This window comes from Sminthopsis crassicaudata, chromosome 2 (assembly GCF_048593235.1).
Source record: "Sminthopsis crassicaudata isolate SCR6 chromosome 2, ASM4859323v1, whole genome shotgun sequence".
Classification (NCBI taxonomy): domain Eukaryota; kingdom Metazoa; phylum Chordata; class Mammalia; order Dasyuromorphia; family Dasyuridae; genus Sminthopsis; species Sminthopsis crassicaudata.
Window position 1 is genome coordinate 656,154,288 of NC_133618.1, and position 24,346 is coordinate 656,178,633.

Consider the following 24,346-nt stretch of genomic DNA (forward strand, 5'->3'; position numbering starts at 1 on the left):
AAGTCAGAGCTAGAACCCAGATTTCTAGAGTGCCCTCCCTCCCCAGTTCAGCAATCTCCTTTCCCTCTCCATCATCCTTTTAGCCCCATTCTGCCATATAAGGTGTCCACCTTTTCCCTTCCCAGCCTCCACTGCCTAGACCTGGAAATGAGGCTATGGTGATGGATTCTTTCTACTGGCTCCCTGGAGGAGCCCGCCCGATAACTGGATGAAACCCAGCTCAGCCGAGTCCCAGTGGGTGTCCTGGTGTAATCAAGTCTGTTCAGCCGCAGTGAGAGGGAGAGCACACTGCAGCCCTGCTCAGCTGTCTCCGGCCCGAGCCTAGGTGAGCATGCAGCTGTCTGGGCAGGTCTGGAACCTGCCCAGCCTGTTCCTGCTCTGGGATAGCTATGCCCCTGTGCCCTACTTGCCGCCCCCACCTCACGGTGTGCATATGTATGTGTGTGTGGAGGGGGCTGCGGGAAGGAAGAGAAAGCAAAGCAGTTGGTATGTTTCTCACGAGCTGGAATGAGGAGGAGGTATCCTGGGATTTGGCCAAAAGAGAATGGAAATGTTAATCCTTCCCTTTTACCTGCTCTTCTAGGCCAGCTGGATACACCCCAGAGGCTCAAGACTCCCTACCCTCCCATCCTTCTCCCGATTGTTTGTCACCTAGCTGACTCGAGAGATGTCAGTCATCCATCTTTGGGGTTTGGGTGATGGTTCTTATCATGGGGAAGTAATGCTTCACTCGGCTCTGGTCAAATTTGAATTAAACATGGGTTCTGGAGACTTTAAGAGTCAGTAGAGGCTGGCTTTGCAATCTAGCTCTGTCACCCATTTGATATGTAGCCTAGTAATAACAACAACAACAACAAACAACCATAATGTGCTTTATGGTCTGCAAAGCATTTCACATAATCTTATTTGATCCTTACAAACAACCCTGTGATGCAAGTGCTTTTGTTATCTATTTTTTACACACAAGGAACTTGACTCAGAGATTTAAGTGACTTGCCCAAGATCACACAGCATCTGAGTGCAGACTTCTGCACTCTCCAACCTACCTCCTGGCTGCCTCAGTGGAACTTATTCAGCCTCTAGGGGTTTCAATTTCCTCCTCTTCAAAATGAGGGAGGTTTGACAAGATGAGAGCTCTCTGGTCCCTTCCTAGCTCTAACCACTCTGGGGTGCTCCTAGCTGATCCTACTGGTCATCTCCTGGAGCCAAGAACCATTTCCTAATTCTGATCATTATGTCTCTGAAGATCATAAGATTGCCCTAGAGCCCCAGGGGACCAGGTCACCAAGGCCCTCAGGTTAGGAACCCCAGATAAAGAAGTAACAGAGGGTGGAGCCGTGGGTGCAGCCCCGGTCCTGGAGTCAGGGGGAACCGAGTTCAAATGGGGACTCAGACATTTGACAGTTACTGGCTGCGTGATCCTGGGCAAGTCATTTCACTTAAAGCCTCGCAAACAACCAAGGATCTAAGCGGTAGATTCAGAATTAGACTCAGGTCGGCCCTCTGCCTCGCTTTCCGCCCAGGACCACGGTTTTCGGAGCCGGAGGGAGCCGGAGACATCGGTTACCTGGGGGACTCCCTCCTGGGACCGAGGCCCGGGCAGGACCCCGCTCGCTAGTGGCCGGGCTGGGATCCCGAGTCGGCTCCTGGGGCTTCTTTCTTCTGCAGCCCGGGCGGTGCAGGGGCCCGGTGGGACCGCCCGGCCATGCGCCCGCAGCGGCGGGGTTTGGGGGCCCCGGGGGTCTGTTTAGGAGTCCCTCAGTCCAGGGCCCGGTCTCAGGGCCTCCGTCATAGAGGCAGGGGCCGCCAGCTCTCAGTCTCCACCCCCCAGCCCTCCATGCCGGACTCCTCCGTGCAGCCCAGACCCCTGGGAAGGACACTGGGGTCACGTCCCCTCCCGCCTCTCGGGACCTTAGCCGTGGGGCGGCCGCCGGGTCGGTAGAGGCCCCCCCTCCCCGCATCCGTCCCCGCGGCCCCCCTGCCCGGCCCGGGCCGTCGGTCCCGCGGTGCCCGGGCTGGGCCGGCGGCTGCCCGGCCGGGGCGGGGCGGGGCGGAGCGCCCGCGAGAAGCCCCTCCCCGGGGGCGGGCGGGCCGGGCTGGGGGCGGGCAGCGGGGGTGTCCCTCCCCGCCTCGCTCCCCGGTAAAGTCTCGCGGTGCTGCTGGGCTCAGCCCCGTCTCCTCCTCCTGCTCCCTCTCGGCCGGGCGGCGGTGACTGTGCACGGAGATCGGAGCGGGCAGCGCAGCCGTGCCCGCCCCGCCAGCATGGCCACCACCGCCCCCTGCACCCGCTTCACCGACGACTACCAGCTCTACGAGGAGCTCGGCAAGTACGGCTCGGACTCCCCCCGCCCCCGGGCGCTGCTGCGGCTCCTCCCCCCGCCCCCCGGCCCTGCACCGGCCCCGCTGCAGCCCGGCCGGTGCGGCGCCCCTTCCCCGCCCGGCGCCCCCGCCCCCGGCCCCTCCCCGGCCGGCCCCGGCCCCTGCGGCCGGCCCGGAGCCTCCCGCGGCATCCGGCTGGACGGGCGAGCCCCGGCTGCCCGCAGCCCCCGGCCGCTCCCGGGCTTCCCCAGCCACGCCCCCGGCCCGCTCCGGCCCCGCAGGCTCTCCGACCTTGGTCACACCCTGTCCGAGCCCGGACCCCGCGGCCCGAGCCGCAGCCGGTGCCCGGGGGTCTGAGGGGGGGGACCGCTCGGGCGCCTGGCCCCGCCCCCGGCTGTGGGCTAGTGCAGCCTCTTCCCGGATCCGGACCCCGCTGCTGGGCGCTGCTGCAGCCCCCCCTTCCTCCTCCCTCCCCCCCACCTCCCTGCAGTGGTCCCGGGAGCCGCGCGCCGCAGCCGCAGCATCCCCCTCCCCTCCGCACGGCCCCGAGCTGCCGCCGGCCGCCGCTGCCTCCGCCGCCGCCGCTACTGCTGCAGCCCCACACTCCCCTCCCCGCCCCCCCCAACCCGGCCACTGCAGCCCCCGCCCTGCCCCCCAGCCTGGTCACATACAGGCCGGGGGAGCTGGCTAGCGCAAGCCGGAGGGCTTTCTCGGGCCGGGGAGGGGGGGGGAACGGGACCGGGAGGGGAAAGCCAGAAGGAAGGGAGAGACTTTGTAGCCCTGCCCTTGACAGCTGGGGCCCCTGCCCCACTTGTGACGGCTCTCCTCCCCTCTGCTGGCCGCCAGCCTAGCCGGGATGCGGTGGGATGCGGTGGGACGCTGAGGGTCCTCGGCCTCGCTCCGCCCCCCGCCCCCCACCCCCACTCCGTGCTAGAGCTTTATCCCTCCCTGGAGGAGGGAGATGGTGCTTCCCCAGGGAGTTCCACCTCCCCGATTTCCAGGGGTTCCCCACTATGGCTCCCACGAGTAGGAGAGGAGGGGACCTTTGCCTCTCTCACTCCCACTTCTCCCCTAGATTGCAGGGCTGCTCTGAACGCATCAGGTGTGTGTGAGGAACATTTCCCACCAATCCCACACCTGGGAGCCTGAAGTCGAGTCTTTCTTTGCACCAGGGTCAGATGAAAGCAGAGGATGGAGGGAAATAGTCTAAGCCATGCTGCTTTTCGTCACATGGGGTGCCATTGGTTGGGGGGGTCAAGTAAGAGGCTAGCACCCTGTTCTAGAGCTGGAGGAGTCACGGTCAGGAGTGGGTGACTGGTTAAGGGCAGGGGTCCCTCTGATCTGGAAGCTGGGCAGGGAGGGCGTTCTTATTACCGTGAGATCAGGTCCCTCGGGTCCAGCCTTTGTCCCAGTTCTTGCTCTCTGCTCTTTCCAGGGGCGCCTTCTCTGTGGTCCGAAGATGTGTTAAGAAAACCTCCACTCAGGAGTATGCAGCAAAAATTATTAACACCAAGAAACTATCAGCCCGAGGTGAGTGTGTGCAGGGTGGAAGCAGGGACCCTGCGCTTCTGTCCTTACATACCAGCACCCAGCAGCACATAGTAGGCTCCTCACAAATACTGGTTGCTGGATTGATCTTAATCTTGCTCCCCTGAAAGAGTGGGGTGTCTGGCCGCATGCATTTGGGTGATGGAGCAGAAGTTGGTGATGGTAGGAGGTGATTATTGGAACTTGGAAGAGAAGTGACTTTCTGGGGAACTGGTACAGAGAGCTCCTCTGTCTAGGCAGAAGAGCCCCAGGGGCCTTTGGGATGGAAGAAGAAATGAAGAAGTGGTGGGTTGTTCTCGCAAGGGTGACTGGGGCAGCTGAAGGTTCTGGCACAGCAGGGGGAGTTTGATCCCTTAGGGGGAGAAAAGGTGGCATTAACTGCGAGTTTTGCTGGAGAAATGTAGAGCTTAGTTTCATGTAGCACAAAGCAAGAAGCCCTAATTTGGTGACTATGAGGAAAGGTCCCAGTGGATACTGATTTGTTGGGGTCAGAGGCGGTGAATATTGAGCTGTCCTATCCTCACACAATCCTCCCCCTCCCAACTTGTGCTTAGGTCGAATCTGCAGTAAATGTGCAGCTTGGATGGTTGCTTGCCTCCCCCTGCCCACCAGGCAGCCAAATAGACTCCCAAGGGGAAAAAAATCTGTAAACATCAGGGGAGGCTGGTATTGGCGAGGACTCTTCGGGAACAAATCCTGCCAGATGAACTGGATTGCCTTTTTTTGATCAAATTACCAAGTTAGTGATGCAGCCGCAGATGCAATCTCTCCTGGGCGGAGGTTGGTTGCCTCACGAACAAGAGAAAGTGAGAAAGCACCTGATGGCGGTGGGTCAGAGGGGCTGAAGCTCTCCAGAGCAGGGAGGTCTGACTTCAGGGCTGACTGTGGAGGCTTTTTCAAGGCCAGAGAAGACAAGGTCTAATTATCTCTCTCTCTCTCTCCCTCTCTTCCCCTCGCCCTCCACACTGCTCTCCCCACTCTAGAACAGTTCCTCTAATCTCACCGTTGGAATATACCAGCCTCTTGGCTTGTGTGGTCCTTGAAGTATGAATGATGGGTAAATGAATAGATCCAGTGAAGGAATAATTGTGTACAGATGTTTAGTGGATGGGGTGGGATGAGGACTCCAGTACGTAGCTGTGAGGGGAGAAGGATGCAAAGCACTACAGGAAGGACACCCCAAATGGGCCACATAGAGGGACTGTGGTGCAAAGAGTCCTGGGGCTTGCCTTCAAGAAAGACCCAAATTCATATTCTGCTATTGACACTTGGGTATACAACTGGAGGGGGGAGAGTCACTTAACTTCCTCTTAAGTTTCATCTGTAAAATGGGAGTGACAGTAATGGGGATAGCCTAGCTCACTGGGTTGTTATGAGAGTCCTGTGTACAAAAGGGGGTTTGTAAGCCTAAAAGTACCACATCAGGATTTGTTTATTATTATCCTAGGGAAAGGGGAGCGCTGGGATTGCTTGAGTAGAATAAGCTCTCGGAGGGCAGGAGGGTTTCATTTTTGCTTTATAGATGTTTTTGAAATTTCAGGGTCACGTTGCCAGGCTCTAGGATTGAGGGGAGCTAGAGGGGATGGGCCAGTGTTATCAGTATCCCAGGGTCGTGGGAACAGAATAACGAATGTTCTGTGGTTGGGACTGACCGTGGTCCTAGGGCACAGATGCGTTCCTCTGGGCCTGCCTACCTTCTGGTGTTTGGATCCCGTAGGAGGCGGCCCCAGGTGTGGGATTTGTCGGCCTCTGTTATTCACAGCCCGCTCCCCCTTGCTTTCTTGGCCCTGAGCATCTGCCACCAAGTTCAACTTGTTCGTTGGTGTCTTTTCCGTTTGGGCATCTTGGCTCCAGGGTAATGGTTGCCATAGGAACATGTGGGTGGCCAGGGTGCCCTCCCACCCTCCGTCGGGGCAGTGTGGGCTGGGATAGGAACATGGTTTCATTCCCACCTTCCTCCCCTTGCAGACATTCTCTGCCCTAGGAATGGATACATCTTTCACAGCAGCCCACAGCAAAGTCCCAGCGCCCTCAGAAATGGGACCCTGGTGTCTGGTGTCTCCAAGTGATGATGCAATGCCCCTCGCTCCTCTTGACAGTGCCCTCGTCTTGTCCAGTAGCTGGGGAAGGGAAGGACAACTGGAAATTGAGTCCTGTGCCGATAGATCTGATTTGGGGAAGCTGTCTGCTGTCTTTGACCTGACCTGAAATAGAGCTTCATGCCTTTTCTCCCTCCCCCCTTGCCCCCAGGCTGCCCTAAAGTGGTAGAGGAATGTCCCTTTATAATCCCTTGCCTTTTTCCTCTTTATCTCTTGTAAATCATCCTAAACCAGTGCGTTTGTCCCCAAACCCCAGGGACCCTAACCCAGAGTATGTTTTAAACCAGGCTTTATTATTTTTTCCCCACTTAGAAAAAGAACCCTAGCAAAGTATTTTCTGTGGGAATGTGAGCGAGGGTACCATGTTGTTCTCTCTTGGGACTGTCATGCCCAGATGGGGACTGTGCCCTGGGGCGGGGAGAGGGGACTATGTGCCAAGAATCTGTGGAGCAGAAGAATGTAGAGAACCGGTCCATTCTGATTGGCACAGATGCCAACAGTGAGGACATCCTGAGTGGGAGCTTAGGGGAAGAAGAGATGTTCGTTGGGGAGTGCCAGTATCAAATGGGTATGGAGTCATTGGGATGATAGGAAGTGTTAGAGCATAACAGGAAGGTACATTTTAGGGATGTTTATTAGTAGGAGAAGGGAGAGGGCAGCAGGGTGGGGTAGAGTCCCTTGGGTGAGGGTTGGGATGCGTGCCATGTTCTGCTCTTGCCCCATAGGGCCCTAGAGTAAAGGCCGTGGTTATCCTGCAGCCTCTCGGCTTACGCTGTATATTTTATAAAGGTACTAGAGCAGCTGGGGCTGGATTTCACCTCTTCACTGTTTGCCCGGGGCTAAGGAGGTATTGGATTTCGGAGCCCAGGCCGTGGTGGGCACACAGGTAGTGTGGGGGCTTGGATAACCATTCCAGGGGGAAGAGCTCCATCACCCAGATTTCCTTGCCTTCTTTCCCCCCATCCTTTTCCTCTTCTTTTTGCCGGCAGTTCAGCTGACCTACACAGAGAAGGTGTAGAATTCCAGTTAGGAGACTAGAGTAGTACGTGTGGTGAGGTGGTTAGAAAGCCAGCCTCAGTCAGGCGGTCATGGGAGTCTCACCTCTGAGCATTTACTAGCCGTGTGATTCTGGGAAGTTATTTAACCTTTCAGCGCCCCGGGCAGCTCTGAGATGCTACGTTGGAAAGCTGGTGCTGAACTTGATTGGCAGAGTTTCCTTATATCAGTGACAATCACAAATCTGGACCCAGAAAGTTATTAGTTGCTGGGGATTCAAGGTAGCTTCCAGCGTCCTTCCTGGGCCTAAAGCTCAGGTTTGAGGATTTCCTCTGGGCACATAGGATCTGGTTACCTTGGACAAGAGGATTAGAAGAATTGTGGGTTCTTCAAAACCATGCCGTGTGAGTGCATGAGTTTCCCTTGTGCGATGCTGAAGATCTAAAGAACTTGGGTTCAAATCTTGGCTTTCCTAATTACTACTTGTGGGAAAGATCTTACCCTCATGGTGGGCCTCTCTTGCTTTATTTATAAGATCAGAAGTTTAGAGCAATGGGTTAAAATATTCTCTCTTTTTTTTGGTCGAAACCCTTGATTTCATTTAACTCTGATATTCTCTGATCCTGTAACCAGCTGGAGACTCCCCTCCCCTTTTTTCTCTTTAGTCTCCCTGTAGCATCAGAGGTTTGGCGTGACTTAGTTTGGTGGTAGGAAGTGGAGCGAGGTGGGATGGTCACTGAGCGTGGAATCAGGTTTAAAGAGATTTATGATTGCTTTCTTGGCTGGGCCAGATGAGGGGTCAGGGACCTCCCAATTTGATCCTGTAGCACAAGGGGAGATGGCTTATTCAACTGGAGGCTTTGTGACCGAGGGCCAGGAGGGTGCTATAGGACCCTTGTCTGTTTGGGGCAGCATAAGAGCCCCCTGCCCCCACCTCTGGTAGAACCAGTTAAACCTTTCCCAGTGGGAGCATAATTACTCCAGACTGCAGACAAGCCCTGAAAACTCCATGTTGAATTTATTACATACTTTCAATGAAGAGTAAGCTGTACGTTACACACTTGAAGCTTAATTTGCTATTTATTTCTGTTCCTCCTGTGTCTGTGGAAATGCACATTCAGAATAAAAATGAAAAAAGCAGTTTTGGAGAGTCATCCAAGTCGAAGGGGAGGCAGGAAGAGGGAGGCCGGCTTTGCTTTCGCGCCTGCAGGGAGCGGGGGGGATTCTGCCCCATCTCTCCGGCCCTGCCCTGCTGGGGCAACTGGGCAGGGGGATGCTTCGGGCCCCCAGCAGGGCAGGAGGACTGTTAGTGTCGTGTGTTTGTCTCGGGCCTGGCCCTCCCCTGCTGCTCCGCCGTCCTCTCCGGCCTGGAGGCCTGTGACTGGGGAGCGGGGGGTGGCGAGGGAAGGGCGAGCTTATCGCCGTGTGCCCGAGTGTGGCTCAGTCCGGGATCGTCCCCCAGGCCTGTGCCCCCATTTTGGTCTGCCTGTCGCCATGTGAGGCCAGGGTGGGCCCGCTGAGGCCTGTTGGCCACCGGGAGGCATGAGGCTGTCTCTGCCACTGGCCCAGCTGGCCCTCGGGCCTGAAAGGGGATCCGTCTGGGTGGTGCCAGCAGAGAGTCTCCGCCCCCCTCGAGTTGGCCTGAGTAGCCCCCATGACATTTGTGTCCCTTGCGGCATCTCGGGAGCTATTTTTCTGCTGAGGATAGGGGGTTGGGGGGACGAGCAGTTTGTGATATACTTGGACGGCGGCCGGGGAAACCGGGGGACAGGGTGTGTGATCCGTGTTCAGAATAAGGATGTTGGAGGAGAAGGGGTGGGACAGAGAGCCCGGCCCTTTGTGCTGGAACGTTCTCACCTCCTCCTCCTGCTTTGGGGCACCTCACTCGGGTGGGCCGGCCTGTCTCATTGGTGGTCACCGTGCTGTAAAGGAGGACGGGGCAGAATCTGGGCCCGGCCCGTTCTCCCCTCTGCCTTTCCCCCATTCTGGGGTGCTCTAGAGCAGGTTACCATGTGAGCGCTGTGGAGGGGTGGTCCGGGGAGAGCTGTTCTCTCGAGGAGCCACGCTGGATTTGTGGCCCATCGTGGTGGAGCCGCCGGGAGGGGTCGGCTGGGCCTTGGGCCCGGTCCTGAAGCCCTTGGGGGAAGTGAGCGGCCGGACTCTCAGGCTGAGGGGCAGCCCAGGAGCGGTTTGCTTTGTTAGGGGTAGGATGGGTGCGGGGTGTGCCCGTCCCTCACCCCACTTTTCCCGAGAGCCCTGGCAGACACCGGGTGCCGTGCCCGGGGCTCTGGGTGCCAGAGGAGCTGGTGACAGCAGCAACTTGGCACTTTGCACCTTTTAAAGTACCTCTCGGCAGAGGGCCTTTGCCATCTGCCATCACCAGAGAGAGCGGCTTCAAGGCCCGGGGAGCCGAGAGCTTCCTTTGGCTGGGGACTCTTCATCTCGCTGGTGCCCCGAGCCTGGCTCGCGCCCCTCGGCCCTTCTCTTGGGGCAGGGACTCCCCTTACCTCCCTGCCATCCAACTGGAGGCCCTGCCCCACTCCCAGAATCCCCTCATCCATCCTCGCCCGGAGGTCGGACCAGAGTGATGGAGCAAACCATTCTGTCCCTCCCAGAGGTCCCTTCTGTCTCTTGCTCTCCCCTGCTCCCCAGATCCCCCTTCCCCCGGGCCCCTCCTAACCACGGCCTCTCCTGATCCCCTCTTCTCCATTCTCTCCCCTCCCCCTCCGCTTGCTGCTGGCCTGGGAGGAGTTATTTTTAGGGTTGCCTTCCTGGGATGCTTTACTTGGGGCGGGCTGGTTACCGTGAAGGAAATGTTACCCAAGCAGGCGGCAGAGGCTCTTGACACCAGAGTCCCCTGGCCTAGGAAGCCTGGGCGCTGACCCTGCCCTTGCCCCGAGGGCTGGCACCCTCTAGGGGCAGCCGGCGTGATGTCCTGTCCCCCAGCACAGAGTGCTGCCCGGGCAGGGCCTCCCCCTCCCCGGGGGGCAGAGCGGGGTCCGCAGAGGTTTTCTCCCACCTACAGCAGGTCTGAGCTTCTCGTGTAGGAGTGCTCCCGGGGAGCCCTTCCTCCCCTCACTGGGGGGAAGCCTTCTCTGGTTAGAGGCCGGGGGTTGGGACCAGAGTGTTGGGATTGGTGTGTGATGGGGGGGGGGTCTCCCTCCTCCTGAGCACTTCAGAAAGCAGCCCTGGAATTGGGGAGCCTGGGATCCACACCCCACTCGGTGGGTGACCTCACACCCCAAGTCTCCACAGCGGCTGGGCTGGGCTTTGTCTTGGGCAGAGGGGAGAGCTTCGGGTGAGAGATCAGGGGCCTGGGTTAGAGCCCCCTTTTCACCATTTCCTGACCGGGGTGGCGTGGGGCAGGGTGCTCGGTGGGCCTCAGTTTCCCAACCTGTAAGGAGAGGTGGGGGAGGGGCCCAGGCTGGGACAGCTATCCCTCCCAGACGGAGATCGATGCTCCTCTGGCTTTCAGAGGTGGGTGAGGAGTCCATTTGTGGGTCCGGTTTCCACACTGGGAGTTTTCCCAGCACTGATGAAGTCACAGACCCTTCCCAGCTGCCTGTGCAGCGCGCTGCCTGTGGGGAATAGGAGAGGAACAGGACACATTAGGCCGTCCTTCATTAGCCCACTGCCGGGCTCTTTGTGCCTCACAGGAACTGCCTCGGGTGGGGACGTGATGGAGAGGATGTCGCAGCCCCGGGTGGGGGACGTGGGGGAGCCGTCGGATTAGGCCCCGTGACTCCCCTGCCCGGTGCCCGGGCCTGTGGGCTGCTTACAAGCTGCCGGGAAAGCTGGATTAAGACACTGAGCCCCCGTGAAAGGCTCGTTGCTGCCCTCCAGAGCAGTGTGCGGAGGGGGCTGGGCTCGGAGAGAGGGTGGGTGGTACTCCGGGAGAGCTGAAGGAGATTGATGGTTCTGGAAGTGACCTCAGCCGTGGCTGGATCTATGAATGCTCAGGAGCCCGCGCTCGGCACTGAATCATGGCTCGCCGCTCACGCAGCCTCCGGGGCCAGGAGAGACATCCCCCAGGCCCCTCCCAGTCACAGAGTGGGGGGGGGTCTCTGGGTGGTCACGAGCCAGAGAAGGGCAAAGCCGAGATTGGAACCCGGAGCTGGGGCCGAGGGGCTCAGAATCTCCTTGGGGCTGTGGTGCTGGCGGCTGAGGGTGCCGTTCAGGGGCCCACGTTGTCGTGGCAGAATAATGAGAGCTCCCATTTACGCCGCTCTTTCAGGAACTAGAACTAGAACTAGTGTACGTATTGTCCCCATTTCATAGAAGGGAAAATTGAGGCTCAGGGGCCCAATTCCAGGGCCCAGCTTTCTTTCACATGATTCCCTGGAATGGTACAGTCAGTGACAAAGCCAGGATCACAGGGTGGCAGCCTCAGCCTCGGAGGGGACTTTAGGGGTTACCAAGCCCAGTCCTTCCCATTCTGCAAATCAGAAGACTAGGTCACCAAGAGGTTATTTGCCTTGCCCAAGACCCCCTCCCTGACTGAAGACCCTCTCACTTCAGATCCAGAGTGGGGTGTTCCCTCACAAGTCATGGAAGCAGGTGGATGTCTCCATGGGCAGAGTCAAATGTGGCCCCAGACACTTAGTAGCTATGTGACCTGGACAAGCCCCTTAACTTCCACTGCCTCAGTTTCCCCCTCTGTAAAATGGGGAAAATAATAGCTGGTACTTTCCCTATGTTGTGGGGACCAAATGATGCAGTGTTTGTAGAGTGCCTGGTGTACAGCTGGTGCTTAATAAATGCTTGCGCCCTCCTCCTTAGGATCAGAACCAGAAGCAGAACCAGGACCAGCCCCCTCGGAGGTGCAGGGTAATTCCGCCTGGCTGATTGCAGGTGTTGATCCCAGGGCGAGGGTTACGTCTGGGGCAGGGAGAGCTGCTCCTTCTCTGCCTGAGCCCTTCCTGGTAAACACTGCCCTTGCAGGCTCTTCCTGGGCCCTGTCTGTGTGAGCCGCAGGGTCGTTGGGGAGCCCCGGTCCTGGGCTAGGGGGGTGGGGGGAGGGCAGGCACCCCAGCTCCTCCACTCGCCCAGAGCCTGGCCCTGGGATCCATGGGTAGAAGGCAGGGATTTGCCCCTGGGCCTTTGAGGGAGGGGGAGTGTGGGTGCTTGCTGTGCAGAGAAAGCAGAAGCTGCTGCTGTGGTTCTGGGGGGGAGATAGAGGGCCAGTGGGCTGTGGTTGGAGCCGGGCCCGGGGGCCAGCGTGGGTCCCTAGCCATGGCAGCAGCAGCAGGCGGCAGGAAGCGGCCTTCTGCAGAAGCGGGAAGTGGCTGGGTTTTGAACAGGAAGGGGGTGGAGGGTGGGGACTGGGCTGGGGGGCGGGGTCCTGGAGCCCGGATTGGGGGGTGGGGGGGAGCTGAAGAGGTTAGGGCTTGTACCCCCCAGCAGGGCAAGCTTGATCCTCTGAAACGTGCTGGGAAGAAGGTTGTGGGGGAAGAAAGGGGCACAGCTAAGAACTAGAGCACTTAATAAGCCCAGACTGCGAGCTGGGCTCCCGGAGTGCTGCCCTTCCCCTGCTGGGGGGTTTAGCTAAGGTGGCTCTGGAGGAAGGGCCCACCGGCACTGGTTCCTGCTGGGGAGGAGCCGGAGAAGTGGCCCAGGGGGGTGCTGTAGGACAGGAAGTGCTGGGGGGTGGGGGAGGCCGGAGATAACAGTTGGAGCTCTGGAGGGATGGCCGGGCTTCTGCAGGGGAGAGGTAGAAAGCGCAAAGCGCGTGGCAGTCAGAAACCACACGCTCGATGAGCACAAAGCATCCTCGGGGCAGCCGCGTGCCATCCAGGGGCTGAGGAAGTGGAGCCATCCCGCACCCGGGCTGGGGACCAGAGGGGATTTCACATCCCGCCAGAGCAGCCCCCGCTGCTGAGTCTTTTGCCCTGACACGGGGCCCTGGGGTTTCCCCCACCCAAAATGGGGAGCAAGAAGCCCCAGCCGCGGTGGAATGCCGCCAGGGGTTGGGGGGCCACCTTCGGCCTGGGCTGGAGTCCCTGCTCTCTCATGCTGGGGCCTATGGGGGGCCAAGCCCGAGGTCAGGGCAGCTGGGCTGGGGCTCTGGCCCCTGTTGTACCCCACACTTCCAACCACCTTCCTGAGTTCTTGCCCGGAGGTTTGCCCCACTGGGAGCATCTTGTCTGGGTTTCTCTATGTATGGGGGCCTCCTCCTCCAGAGCAGAAGCTGCTGAGGGCAGGGGCTACTTCCTCCTCAGCCCGGTGCGCATCTTGAGTGCTGACAAAATGCTGAATTGTGTTGCTTCCCTCCTCCCAAACCGGAGCCTTTCACCAGGTTCTGGGCCTTGGAGCAAGAGTGCGGCAGAGCCCGGTCCTTCCCAGGGTGGGCTCAGCCTGAGAAACTGTGCCTGCCAGTCTAGAGGGCGAAGGAGAGGAGAACCGGGCACGGGAGCCAAGGCTGGGCTCTGTGTCCTTCCGTCCCCGCCAGGGAGAAAGGGTGGGCCATCTCCTTCACACTTGGACTCCCTGGTAATGCTTGAGCTCCCTTATTTTTAGTGCCGTGGTTGCCCTGGGTCTGTAACCATTAGCTAGTAAGAGATTTAAGAGCGGAGATAAGCATTAATCTCCTCAGGCCTCCCATGCCATCCTCTTGCCCACCCTGGCTGCGAGGCAGACGCCACAAGTCTGCGGGGCTGGCAGCGAGACCTGCAGCTTCAGGTGCCCCATGCCCGCTGGCAGGGCCGTCCCCGATGGCCCCCCACTCACAGCTGGGGGGGTCCCCTGCAGCCCGGCTCACACTGCTAATCCCACTCTGCCCCAGCCTGGGATCCCGGGCGTTAGTCAGGCGTGGGAAGGATGCTTGCGCCCAGCCCTCCCTTAGCTGTATCCTAGAAAGTCCAAGTGTGCGTAGGAACCACGCTGAGCCCGGGGGCGGGAAGGGCCGATCCAGATGAGCAGCTGGCCTGGATTAGCCAGGCAACAAGGACACTCTCCTCATCTCTGCCCGCTTCCCCTCCTTGGGTGATCCAGAGCTGCCTCCCGAGGGCTTATCCCACCGGGGAGGGCCGCCAGTCCCCCAGCGCCTTACAGTTATGTGGTACCCAGAGGTCCCTGCAGCGTGGGGGGATAGGATGGCAGAGGGCTTAATGAAGCATGAATTTTCGAGGGCTTTTTGTTTGTTTGTTTGACGTTGGACCTGAAGGCTTTTCCCTAGAGACTCGTGTAAGCTCCTTGGAAAGGAAGGACTGTTTTGGGTTTTCCCTCCCCATCCCAGGTTCTTACACATAATAGGTGCTTAATAAATGCTGAATTGAGCATCATGGATGCTCGAGATCAGAGCTGTAAGTAGAAATGTTCCCACCTTTGGAGAAAAACATTTGGACTAAATTAAAGGCTTTTCCCTAGAGACTCATATAAGCTCCTTGGAAGGGAAGGACTGTTGGGGTTTTCTCTTTGTACCCCTCCCTCCCATCCCAGGTTCTTACACGTAATAAATGCTTAATATATGTTGAATTGAGCATCATGGATGTTAGATCAGAGCTGTAAGTAGAAATATCTTCACCTTTGGAGAAAAACATTTGGACTAAATTAAAGGCTTTTCCCTAGAGACTCATATAAGCTCCTTGGAAGGGAAGGACTGTTGGGGTTTTCTCTTTGTACCCCTCCCTCCCATCCCAGGTTCTTACACATAATAGATACTTAATATATGTTGAATTGAGCATCATGGATGCTCGAGATCAGAGCTTAAGTAGAAATGTTTCCATCTTTGGAGAAAAAACAACTTGGACGGTATGTGGGAGGTGGGATTAGGAGGAGGAAGGGATGAGGTACAAGACTCTGGGTACAGTTTAGCTGAGAGCAACAGCACCCTGAAGTTCTGGTGTCAGAGTGCTATGCACTGAGGGAGAAGCTGGGGGCCACAAATCCAGAGTTTGGAAGGACTTCAGAGGCCTAGTCCAACCCTTTGGCTTTATAGATAAGAAAATAGACCCTGGGAGGCCCCCCTGGAGGGGAGATTGGATTCCACTCTCCCCTCCTTTGCCCTGCAGCGGTCGCCTTTGGATCTTTGGGGAGCCCAGTCTTCACTTCTGGCCCTCCTGCCTTTATTTGGGGCTCTGATCACAGAGCTAGAGCTTGGAAGGAAGGACCTCGGAGGCTCCTGTAATTTTATAGTTCTATGTGAAGCATAAGCGTCAGAGATGGGATTTGAAGCGCGGTGCTCTGGCTCCCAACCCGGGGCCGTTTTCCCTTGTCCCATGCTTCCTTATGTAGAACTGGAACGGAACCAGACTACCTAGAACTTACTTCATGGGGAGAGTGAGGTCCAGCAGAGAGGTCTTTGGGCTTCTCTCGGGAGGGAAGCTATTTGTCAGCAGGGGAGCAGCAGCTCCTCTCTCCAGAGAGGAGGGGGCTTTTGGAAGGGAGAGCTGCTAGGAGCATCCTCCCGTGGGGAGACGGGCGGCAGAGATGACATCTTTTGGTTTTTCTCTTATGATTGCAGATCACCAGAAGTTAGAACGGGAGGCCCGAATATGCCGGCTCTTGAAACACCCAAACATTGGTAAGTGCTTTTGGGTGCACTGGTTGGTTTCTTGCCTGTTTATGGAAAATGGTGGAAACAGTTCTGTCTTTTGGGGATGTCTGCTCTCTGTTTTGGGGACGTTCTTCCCCTGGCGTCTGGTTTGGCTCTAATGTGTTTAAAAAAGGACAACAGCCGTCTCATTCCGAGCTATGGGGATGCTCATAATTACAAAGTGCTTCTTAGGTCTGTTGGGAAGAAGGGAGCATCGGGTTTGGAGTCAGAGAATCTGCTTTCGAGTGCTTGTGCTGCCATGGCTAGCTGTATGACCTTGAGAAAATTGTTTTCTCTTTCTCTGAGGCTCAGCTTCCTAATCTGTAAAATGGGGAGGTAGGGGTGACCTGACTCTTAAAGTCAATTGACCACAGCATTCCTATAAGGTCAGGTGGGTGGGTATTGTGATGGCCATTTTCCACTGATGCTCCTATCAACTTGGTCAGTGGGGGAAAAAATCCAAGGTCATAGGATTGTAGACTTTAGAGTTGGGAGTGATCTCAGTGACCCCTCATTTAACAGAGGAGAGAGCTGGGGCCTGCCTTCAGAGGAGGGAGGAGGTCCTCTGTCCCTGCTGCTCTTTCCACTGCCCCACGGACTCGGGTCTTCTGACCGCCCCTCCTGAGCCACAGATGCTCCCGAGTCGGGGCCTGTGTTCCCCAGATCCGGCCCAGGGTGCCATTTGCTCCCTTCCTCGCCTGGATCCCCAGGGTTCTCGGAGTTCCAGGCAGCAGGATAAATCTGCCAGCGTCCCTCAGCGGGGGCCACCCCGAGCCACCTCGGCCGGGCCAGGATTTTGTTTCTGTACCTGAAAGCGTTTTGTCCCTGCCGCAGTTCCTTGCACACTCGAGGGGTTTCCATGGTGCCTGGGTTTGTGTTCCCCCAGAGCCAGAAAAGCAAGCTGCCCAGGAGCAGCTTGGACTCCAAATCCAAGGGAAGAGAAAAACGAGGAGTATTCTCCCTCCCCCTCCTCCCACTCCCTCCTTGATGGGGGGAACAGGAGTAGATTGTCTGGCGTTCCAAATCCTGCCGAGTTTTGCCTGACACAACCCACTCCAGTTAAATTTTACATTGTTCGGCTGAAGCAGTCTTTGGCAAAATCACTGGCCTTGATTTGCTGCTCCTTGACAAGGGGCCAGAAATTAAGCCAGCTGCCAAGTCTGAGCAGAAACCAGGCCCTTGTCTTGAGGGAGAGGCACAGGGGAGCATCTCATGAGCTTGGGTTTAAAAGTCTCCGGAAGGGAAAGGAATTTTCCGTGGCCATAGCTGGAAGACTTGGGGGCTCCTCCAGGCCTTGAGGGCCAGGCCCTGGGCGCCTCTCAGAGAGGAGGGCTCTGAAGATTTACACCATCAGGAGAATTCAGTCACCTCTCATTTATTAGTGCTGCAAAGCCCAGTAGTCTAGGATAAAGATAATAACTAGCTGGCATTTATATAGTGCTTTAGCACTTGCAAAATAAGTTATTTCTGTCGCAAGAACTCTGTAAGGTCAGCACTGCAGGGATCTTGAGCCTCATTTTCCAGATAAAGAAATTGAGTCTCAATTATTGAGTGACTTGCCCAGGATCACACAATTAGTGTCTGAGGTGAGATTCACATTCAGCACTTGCTGGCTCCAAGTCTAACTAACCCTCAATCAGTCCGTCAACAATCATTTATTAAGCGTTTTCTATACGCCGGGCACTGTGCCATGTGCTATTGTTCAATTTTATTATTGATAATAATCTTATCTCTCTTTACTAGACTATCAGGAGAAATCCTCTTTTATTCTCCCCCCACACGTGGCCCATTGCCTTGCTTCTGGGGGGGTTGGTAAATATTATTGCCCTTAGTCACACACAGCTAGAAAGGTGTCTGAGGCAGGATTTAAACTTGGGTCTCTGCAATCTGAGCCTTCTTTGCACTGCACTTGCAAGGAGAAATGCCCCCAGAAGCTCACGCTGGTTGGTGGGAACGCTTTGATCCTGTGAGGGTGGCAGGCTCCCGCGTGGGTGATCCCCGGTCCCACTCCAAGCCACAGGGAGAGGAACGGTTCTGAGGAAACCAGAAATCAAACCAGGCAGGGCTTTACAACTCCAAATCTTCATCTGGAATTACACCCTGCAGCAGGTTGGCAACTGTGACTGTAGGTTGTGCAAAGGTGTGCTCTGTGCCATGAAACCAACACCTTCACGCTGATAGGCCCTGGCGTTCTGACCGTGCTCCAGAGCCTGGGTGGTCTTTGAAGAGCCTTCCCAACCCCCTGCCCTGAAAGGCGTTGTATTGATCAGTCTTGTTTCTCCTCAATGGGAAAGGGGTGAATTCTGGGAATCCAGATCATAGAATAATACCCACAGGCTCTTAGGAAGAAGAAGAAAGAGGTTGTGGATCTCCATGGCCACCCAGGAGTCCCAGAGTAGGGTGAATCTTGAGCTATAAGCCTCCAGGTTGCAAGGCAGCCACTCCCAATCTCCTCATCCACGGGGTTGCTCCTGGAGGGGAGAGAGATGCATTTTATGACTAACAAGACTGACATGTTGGATTTGGAGGTAATCACCCTGAGTTCAAATTCTGGCTTTGTTCTTTATTATTGTGACTTACAAAAAAATCACTTCATATTCTCAGGGTCTTTCTTGCCTCATTTAGGTGGGTTTTAAATTCCCTTCAAGCTCTTGATCTTAGGCCCATGAACCTTATTTTCCCCCTTCCCCAAATAAAGTGAATGAATGAATGATTTCATTGAGAAAGGTGAGAGTGTAAAAGGTGGAGCCTCACAACTTGCCTGTGGTGGGATTTCCACCAAAAAATCAAGGAAAAGTAAAGGAGGGTGTGGAAAAAATAGATAGGAAGGGCATGAGGTGATTATATCTGAGAACAATCGGGACTTCTAATTTTCACGGATTTCTAACCATTTCTCCCCCACCTTCCACCTCTAGTTATAGAAGTCTGATATGTGTGACTTGGTTTTAACTTAACTTGGCAGCCCCCTCCCCATGGAAGGACGGCAGAGTGTGAGTTGCCCCTGTAACTGAGGGCACCAGGAAAGGCCCAGGACGGGTACTCTGCAAGGCTAGAATCTGTGGGCCTGGCGGTGACCCCATTACAAGACTGCTCCTGTGCCTTGTGTTGCTGGGAGGGATGTTGGCCTGGGGCTCTGTTCCTATGCGAATAGCTGGGGAGGGGAGGGCATGAGCCTGAGAAAGAGGGCCTGGAAGATGAGGTCTGGCCTTGGTTTCCTGCGTATAAAGGGGCCCCTCTTGGAGATGTGGCAGCCCCAGCTGAGGGAGCCGTGGGGACGTTGCCATGGATTCTGACCTGGCCCGTGGAAGGGGGGAAGAGGTGGCTGGGTGCCTCGTATTCATTCTCTCCCTGCCTCGGCCCCCATCCTGCAGGGGTTGTGACCCTCTTGGCTCCGTCTTCCCCCAATTCACCCATCCCAGAGGCCTTTGGTGCTAGAGAGGGAGAGCAGATTTTCAGCAGCTAGTTGTCCGCAGCCTTAGAGGCACTTGGTTTCATCAGGTTTACTGGGTGGGAGCAGGGCCGAGATTCAGGTTCCGCTCACTCTCTCTGCCCCAGGTAGAACTGCTTTCTGTTCTAGGAGTTAGAACCTGCTGGGTACCAGCTGAACTCCAAGGGATCCCTGCAAAGGAGCAATAAAGGGAGTTCCCAGAGCCCAGCACAATCTGAAGGGAGCATGATGTCTCCATTTGCACCCTGGGCTATTATGAGAGCTACTCAGCTATCCCCAGAAATGGGTCACCCCTAGGGAAGCTCGCACCCTTTCTTGGTGGAACATAGCCTTAGAAATGATCTCAGGGGGCAGCTAGACCAACCTCTGACTGTTGATCAGCAGAAAAAAATGTGCCTTTCCCAGGGTCATACAGGGAGGGTCAGAGGCAGAATTTGAACCCAGATCCTTTGCCTCTTGAACTAGTGCCTCTTTTCACTGAGTAACACTGCCTCCCTCTTAGATCCTCTGTATCTGTCTTCCATCCTCCCTCTCTCCCATTATCATTAGCTCAACTCCCACCATCTGCAGGAGGTCTTTCCAGATCCCCCCCCCCCCCTTCCTCTAGGGTTGTTTTCTGTTTATTCCATATTTATTTCATTCTGTGTGGTTCCAGGGGAATTTTTGTTGGTGGTGCTGGAATCTAAGCTCCTGGAGGGCAGGGACTTTGTTTACTTTTCTTTGTGTGTCCAGCACTCTAGGTCTGGCAGGGAACTCCAAAGCCAGCCAGTCCCATCCCTTCACTTTCCAGGCCAGCAAACCTAGGCCGAGGGAATGTGAAATGACTTTGCCCAAGGTCACCTCCAAATCGGAACCCACAGAAGCAAGATTTGAATCCAAGTCCCTGTGACTTGGCTCTCTTGAGTTGCCTCCCACAGCTAAAAAAGAAACTTCCCTTCATCTTCAGGAGCTCAGAGTTCCTTCCTACCCTCTCTGCCTTTACCCCAGGGCCCTTTAGGCTCAAGATGAGGGTGGCGAGAAATTAAAATGCATCAAGAGGAGAAAACACCTTGGTCCTGCCGTTTGCTGAAGTAGTGCCCCTGGGGACAATGTTCTCCCTGCTCAGAGGCTCCCAGGCACTGGGGGCTCCGAACCCCCCGTGGCTGGGAAGGAGTGGGGGAGCCCAGCAGGCGGCACCCCCACCTTTTGTTCCCCACACTGTTGTGACACAGGTTTGTTAGCAGAGAGGAGGGTGCCCGTGGCTGCTTTCAGGGGAGCTGGGAGCAGGAGTGTCCCACTTTGGGCCGGGGCTCTGTCAGTCCGCAAGCCCACGCACGTGGGGATGCTGCGGGCAACATCAAGGAGAGGCATTTGGGGATTTGGCCAGCCTCTGAGGATCATTCATTTATTTATTTATTTGTTTTGCTTTCTTTTCTCTTTAACAATTTAAAGAAAAGTAGTTAGGTTTATTGCTGAAATATTATAAACAAATAGGATGCTGGAATCGTGGTGTCTGAGACTGCCCACGACAGAACGGAGCCGGCCTCTCGGGGAACCAGGGAGTTAGAGAGAGAGCCGGGTGCCGGGGGCATGGGGAGAGAAGGGAGCAGCCCCAGCAGTGGCCAGCAGTCGGACTTGCAAAATCAGCTGGAGTCTAAATCCTTGCTTTAAATGGGACGAGAGTGGGGGAGGCAACCTGTTTTTGCCTTCCCCTCCTTTCTGCTTGCTGCACAATGCCCGACACAGTCGCTGTTGTTCAGTCGTGTCCGGCGCTTCATGACCCCATTTGGGGGTTTTCTTGGCAGAGATACCGGAGCCATTTTCCTTCTCCAAGCGCGTAGTAGGTGCTTAATCTTCTTCATTTGGTTCTTCATTTGGCGTTTGTGTGTCATGGACGCCGGGGGCCCCTTCTCAGAATAACGTTTTTCAAGATATTACATGCAGGATTACAGAGGAACTAATTATATTGAAATATACTTATCATTTTTAAGTTCATGAACCTTAGGTTAAAAATCTCCACCCTAGAAAGATTATAGGCAACTGGGATGCAGTAGAAAAAATAATAGCTAATTTGAGCTAACCTTTATGTAGCACCTAATAGGTGCTAAGTGCTTCACAATGACTATTATTTCTTTGATCTTCACAACCTTGGAAGATAGGTGCTATTATTATGCCCATTTTATAGATGAGGAAACTGAGGCAAACAGCTTAAGGGACTTGTTCAAGGTCTCACAGCTAATAATAATAGCTAGTAGCAAAAGCTAGCATTTAAATAGTGCTTACTGTGTGCCAGACACTGTGTTAAGCACTTTACAGTGATTTCATTTGATTGGAAGTGGATTTCTTATTATCTGTATTTTACAATTGAGGAAACTGAGGCAGAAATTAGGATCACACAGCCAAGAAGTGTCTGAGACTGAATTTGAGCTCGGATCTCTTCCATTCCCCAATCCCTGCCCTTGAAAGGCAATGGATTGATCAGTCTTGTTTGTCTTTAATGGGAAAGGGGTGAACTTGGGTCTTCCTGTCTCCAGGCCCGACGCTCTGTCTACTGGACCAAAAAAGGCATTTGTACTGAGGTTCAAATGCTAACTGCCATTTACTACCCACGTAATCTTGGGCAAGTTTTATCAACTCTCTGGGTGTCCGTTTCCTCATCCATAAAATGAGGATCTTAGCTTAAGGTTCCCCCCAGCTCTGAATCCGAGATCCCGGGGAGGGCCCTTTGGTTTGCCCTTGTGCTCCCCCTGGGCCAGGCGGGGGTGGGGGCTGCCCACTGGTGTCAGGGCATCTCTGCCGTGTTCCCAGGCTTGCCCTGGCGGGCTGTGTGCAGAGCTGATGGGAGGGGTCCTGGGCTCTTGGCTCTGGGTGAGTGGGATCCTGAAGTGTGGGGGAGGAGGAGGAGGAGGCGCCTTTCTGCAGTAATCCCCTGAGCCTGCCCGAGTTCGCAGCGGTCCCCACTGGCCTGTCAGCTCCCCATCCTGCCGCTGTTAGTCACCGTTCTAACGAAGCTGGTCATTAGCTTCTGGGACAGATGATTTCCAGGGGATTATTTGTATTACACACTTTAATGCTTTTTAATAGCAAATTTTTAATTAAATGGGAAAGGCCTTTTGGAAGCAGTGAGAGCAGCTGCCACAGCCACACTTAGCAGGAGGCACGAATTTGGAGGAACCACTGGTAGAAGTGCCAGGGGAAGGGATGGGGTGAGGAGGTGAGATCTGGAGTCGGGAAGACCCCTCCTCATTTCTCTGCTGGTTGGCTGGGTGACCCTGGGTGAATCACATAGCGGTCCTCCGCCTCAGTTTTCTCATCTATAAAACGGGGATAATAAAAGCACCAACTTTACCAGGATTGTTGTGAGCATCGGAAGAGATAATATGTCTAAAGTGCTTCCTAAACCTGAAGGCACCCTATAAGTGTTAGCTAGTATTATTATCATTAATTGTTATATTATTATAGGTGGTACAGCAGGGGTCAGCAAGATCCAAATTTGAATCTGCCCTCTGACACTCATCAGCTGTGTGATTGTGCATGGATCATTTACCCTCTTGTCTGCCTTGGTTGACTCATCTGTAAAATGGGGTTATTGATGGTATCCACTTCCCCTAGCTGTATGAAATAAAGTGACATTTCTAAAGCACTTTTCAAACCTTAAAGTATTACGCCAGCACTACTGTTGTTGCTCCTGTTCGAGGTTAGGAGGGAAGCAAAATAGGAGGTTTATACATCCCTGGGTAGGACACCTTCTTCTTTCTCTGCTGACTTTGAAAGGGGTAGCTTTCAATTAAGAATGGAGGCAAGGCAGACTTAGCCCCGGGCTGTCTTTGAGGAGCAGGCTATCATTGCCTGTCCCTTAGGATGAATGGTCCCTGCCATCCATCCCCCTCCAAGAAGAAGAGAGAGAATGGGGTGGATGATCAGTAGTTCCTCAGGCACACCCTAGGCATTTAATAAGTGCTGGCTGATTTTTGAGGAGGGGCAAGCAAGCTCCCTGTTAAGGTTTTGGAGAGCTCTAGTGTAGCCTCAATTCTTTGACCTTGAACAAGTTATTCAGTCATTTCTCAAATGGGGGTGATACCTGCTCTTTCCTGTTCGCTTCCCTCCCAGGGATCTCCTGATTAAAAAAAAAAAAAAATAGGCAAGAGCTTTGGAAAGTATGGACCCTTACAATGCAACAGTTCGTATTGGGGCTCTTGGGAGTCCTGGGCCAGCAGCCTTCATACGAGTGGCTCCTCCCAATTTTACTCCCCTGGCCAAGAATTTTCCTGGTTGAGTTTAGGCACTGTTGAGCAATTCCCTTTGCCTTCCAGCACCCAGGAAGGGACCCCCTGTGGGGCCCATGGCAAAGCCTGCTTCCCTCATGGAGAGAAGAGTTCAGGAGAAGAAGGAGCCCGAAGGAGAGGATCCATCTTTGGTCCAAGAGGGGAGGGGCACCCAGGGAGTTTAACCCAAGAGCTTACTTAGGTGACGCTTCCATCAGAATGATGATCGGGGCTTGGCAGGCTACCCAGAGGTGGCTTTGTGGGCACGAGGCTGGAGAGAGACTAGCTTGGTTCTTGGCCCAGGAGATGTGGGGGGCAGGGAGAGGAAAGGGATCCTCCGCTTCTCCACTTCATCTTTACACGTTGTCTATCTTTTTTGGACATCTCGCCCCGTTGCCTTGGCTATCTGCTACCGCCGAAGGGCTGCCCCGGCTCTTTTTTCAGATGCCCGATGATGTGTATGATTGTCTTTTGCCCTGAGTGATCTGGATTTTTTCCCACTTCTCGCCCACCTTCCCATAATCCTCCTCCCTTTCCCATCTTCTTTTATTATCTCCATTCATTTCTCTGGATCCTAGTTACCATCTTGCTTTTCCCTTTCATAAGCTCCCTCCCATGGCATTCTTGCCTAATTCTTAGCCACATTTTGCTTTTCGCATCTCTGCCCATCCCTTCCCTCTGCCATTTCCCTCTCTGCTTTCCTTCTAATATTCAAGAGCAAACATTTACTTTAGGGCATGTCATGGACAAGGACACTGAACTAGTTTCTGGAAATCCAGAGATTAAGATGTGACATTGTCTCTCTCCTCAAGGAGCTTGCGGACTGTGGGGAGGATGAGACATGTACACTAATATCCATGAGGCGAGTTACAATGAGTTACAATGTGAACAGATCCCTCTTGTTCTGTATTTGTATCTCAAATCACAGCATGAAAAACTGAGGGAGGGAGGGATCCTTTCTAGCAGAAGGATGGGGGCGGAGACAGGGAAGTCAGGAAAGACTTCTTGAGGGAGGTGATGGCACCAGAATTAAAGAGGGAAGATTTCGTCAGACGGAAATATGGAGGAAGTGCATTCTAAGGATTAGGGGGAGGGAGAGACTAGCAATGCATGGATAGAGAAAAAGGAAAGATTGAGGTCCAGAATAGTAAGTAAACCA

At 55.0% G+C, this 24,346-nt stretch overlaps 1 protein-coding gene and 1 long non-coding RNA gene across 20 annotated transcripts in view; one reads left to right on the forward strand and one right to left on the reverse strand.

Moving 5' to 3' along the window:
- The window catches only part of LOC141558925 (uncharacterized), a 28,947-nt gene extending 26,922 nt beyond the window's left edge, over positions 1–2,025 (reverse strand). Inside the window, exon 1 of the long non-coding RNA XR_012487182.1 lies at positions 1,568–2,025. This is a non-coding gene — a long non-coding RNA (uncharacterized LOC141558925). The remainder of the gene's footprint in view (positions 1–1,567) is intronic.
- Positions 2,026–2,089: 64 nt separating this feature from the next.
- Positions 2,090–24,346, forward strand: part of CAMK2G (calcium/calmodulin dependent protein kinase II gamma) — a 58,924-nt gene continuing 36,667 nt past the window's right edge. For all 19 annotated transcript variants that reach the window (XR_012487179.1, XR_012487180.1, XM_074296799.1 and 16 more), the window contains exons 1-3: positions 2,090–2,327; positions 3,755–3,849; positions 15,424–15,483. Coding sequence is in view for 17 of the 19 variants with exons in the window: in XM_074296799.1 (XP_074152900.1) it covers positions 2,263–2,327; positions 3,755–3,849; positions 15,424–15,483 (220 nt within the window). In the remaining 2 variants the exon portion in view is untranslated. The remainder of the gene's footprint in view (positions 2,328–3,754; positions 3,850–15,423; positions 15,484–24,346) is intronic.